The sequence below is a fragment of the Vespa velutina genome, chromosome 4 (genome assembly GCF_912470025.1).
Source record: "Vespa velutina chromosome 4, iVesVel2.1, whole genome shotgun sequence".
Taxonomy (NCBI): domain Eukaryota; kingdom Metazoa; phylum Arthropoda; class Insecta; order Hymenoptera; family Vespidae; genus Vespa; species Vespa velutina.
The window spans coordinates 8637313-8640260 of NC_062191.1; the positions used below are offsets into that span (position 1 = coordinate 8637313).

General features: G+C 33.8%; 1 protein-coding gene across 4 annotated transcripts in view; it reads left to right on the plus strand.

The window, feature by feature from the left end:
- LOC124948704 (unconventional myosin-XV) overlaps nucleotides 1-2948 on the plus strand; it is a 51300-nt gene that overhangs the window by 47058 nt on the left and 1294 nt on the right. For all 4 annotated transcript variants that reach the window (XM_047492709.1, XM_047492712.1, XM_047492711.1 and 1 more), the window contains 6 exons: nucleotides 1031-1334; nucleotides 1416-1811; nucleotides 1962-2146; nucleotides 2245-2377; nucleotides 2453-2657; nucleotides 2743-2879. In XM_047492709.1, the coding sequence (XP_047348665.1) occupies nucleotides 1031-1334; nucleotides 1416-1811; nucleotides 1962-2146; nucleotides 2245-2377; nucleotides 2453-2657; nucleotides 2743-2879 (1360 nt within the window). The remainder of the gene's footprint in view (nucleotides 1-1030; nucleotides 1335-1415; nucleotides 1812-1961; nucleotides 2147-2244; nucleotides 2378-2452; nucleotides 2658-2742; nucleotides 2880-2948) is intronic.

Genomic DNA, 2948 nt, shown 5'->3' on the forward strand with positions numbered 1-2948 from the left:
TTCAAAAACAGAGCTCAATGAAATATGATTATTAATGAATGTATCTCAAACGAATCGTTCTTTTGTATCAGATTATTCAAACAATATTTATTTTTGATTATACAGTAAATAAAATTGCAATTATTTTTCTTTTGAATATTTATATTGTTCCTAAATATGAGCTTAATTATAATCACTTTAACATGAAGCAGATTTGAAATATCATATCAAATTTCACTCTGAGCTCTGTCTAACAATTTACAAAGCTGATGCATCTTCGATGCTACGTCGTTTGTTTCTCAAGCACATTCGTTAAACTGATCGAGAGTATTATCTTACAGACAAAGGTTTATGAAAGTGCAAGATTCACACATAACAATGTAGAAAACTGCTATGTTCGATCTCATACGTAGGCAAAAGTTATTATATATAAAATCTACTTTCGAAGAAGGAGGAGATTTTTACACTTGTATAAAATGCAAGATCAAGTCAAAAGAGACATGAGAGACGTTAAACTTTCACAAGAAAAATGCCACTAATCTTGTCTTGCTTAAAAAGAATTGGCTATTTTAGGTGATCAATAGGAATAGTAAAAATATTGGATGGTGAGCCGGTAGTAGGAGCAAGGAAAGCGAGTTTTATGTACTTTATCGATCGGTAACACGTTAATTACGAATAAATAAATGTAAAATGATAATCGTATCGGGCTTATGCAAGAGGACACACACGAGGTAATCTGTGTTGAGAAAGCATAACGCATGTAGTTCTCAGATAGCATCAACTACCAATCACCGACACGGTTCTTCTCTTTCTTCGTCTTCCTGAATTGCGCTCTCCATTTCTTCTTCATTTTTTCCATAGTTAGAAGTGCGCTCTCAGGATGTGCTGGTAAAAGATTTTCATCTTGCCTTTCTCCTATAAAACAATCGTTGTATAAAATTTGCATTTCTCATTTGGAATTTAAGAAAATCTTATATTTTTCCTTGAGCGATATGTTGTTTTTCGTAAAGAAAATTATTTAAAAATGAAGACTTTCTTTCTTGTTCGTTAGGTTCGAGATGTTAAAGACAGCCGATGGTTCGATAAGTGGTTCGTTAAAAGTGATCGAGTCATTGAAGAGTAAGAAAAAAGGTAAAAAAAACAAAGGACAACAAGACGGTGCCGAATGGACATGGAAGGAACAAGTGGATCTCGTCAAATATTCCAGTGTACCGATAGAGCAAAGTCTTTTGAGACTTGATGCAGATTTAAGTGCTTTGGCAGTGGAATGTTTCCTATGTTTGATGAGATATATGGGAGATCAACCGTTACCTCCTGATATGAGCGAAGTCAAATGTGTTTATACGATTCTTATGGTAAACCTGTTAATAGCATTATCTATAAAATACATAATATTTATTTTTGATATATTCATGAGTTGGATACATTATTCATAGCACTGTCATAAATACGAGCTTCTACGTGACGAAGTTTACTGTCAACTAATGAAACAAACAACAAACAACAAGAGTCCCAATCCGGACAGCTGTCAACGTGGATGGCGTCTTTTCAGTATCGTCGCTGCTTATTTCACTTGCAGCGAAGGACTCAAACCATATTTAACGAAATATCTCGAGACTGCAGCGTATGATAAAAGACGAGCCTATCATGGTACTGCCACGGTTTGCCTTCAAAATCTCAGGAAAACGGTCAAGTATGGTGGACGAAAAAATGTGCCTAGCGTCGAGGAGATAATGGCTATAAGTGCTGGAAGAAATGCGAAGAGACAGATTTACAGATTGCCCGGTGGAACCGAGAGAGTGATCAACACAAAATGTACTACGGTTGTGCAGGTTGGTTAATTTTTATATTTATATCGTATTAATTGACATTAATTTTATAAACTCGATATATTATTTCATAAACTCGACTTATCTGTGATGCGATTGTTTGCTTGTTTTTTTTTTCTTTTTATTGATTTTAAATTATTTTATTTTTTGAAGGACGTCATCGAAGAAATGTGCAATGTCATATCCGTAAGAAATCCTCACGAGATGGACGAGTTTTCGTTATATTGCATAGTCGATGGCGATGCATTCACCATGCTGTTGGCTAGAGACGAATACATTTTGGACGTGACTACCGAATTACACAAGAATCATCAGGTGTTTTATTTAATATTTTGCAGGTATGATTGTTTAAATAAAAAAACTATTAACAAGTCTAATAAATTCACGTTATCGGACATGTGTGTTAATATCTATATTATCATTTGTTATTTCGTAGATCTGTGTGGTATTATTCATTAAGACTTGACGCACCATTGTACATAGAAGTTGTTTTCAACCAAATTGCTCCGGATTATTTAGAAGGACTATTATTAGTCTTACCTGGAGAACATTTACCTCAAGAAGTTATTGTAAGTCCATGATTGTCAATATCTTTTTATTTTATTTTCTTATATCAAATTATTAACAAATAACATTTCTTGCAGTACGATATGGCTCAAATAGCGGCACTTTTACATAGAGCAGCGGACATGACACACGAACCTGCCACAAAGGAAATTAAATATTTGTTGCCAAAACCAGCACTTAGTTTAAGAGAACCAAGACCTCAGCAATGGTCAAACATGGTACAACAAGCTTGGAACAATGTACAACATATAACGGCAGCTGCTTCCAAAGCCCAAGTACTAGGTATATATACGTATTTGTAAAAAATTGATTAAAAAATCATTTTGTTTTCGAATAAAACGAATTTGACGGATTTAAATTCTTTCAGAAATATTATCGAAATGGCCATTATTTGAATCGAGTTTCTTTGCCGTAAAAAGAATTCCAGAGGGCAAAGAAAAGGGTGGCGATCATATTTTAGCCTTGAATCGACATGGTGTTCATTTCATAGACTTGGTCACTCACGTGAGTATTTATACTCTTAAGAGAAAATTAATATCAAATATATAAATTAAAAATAATCGGATATTTTAG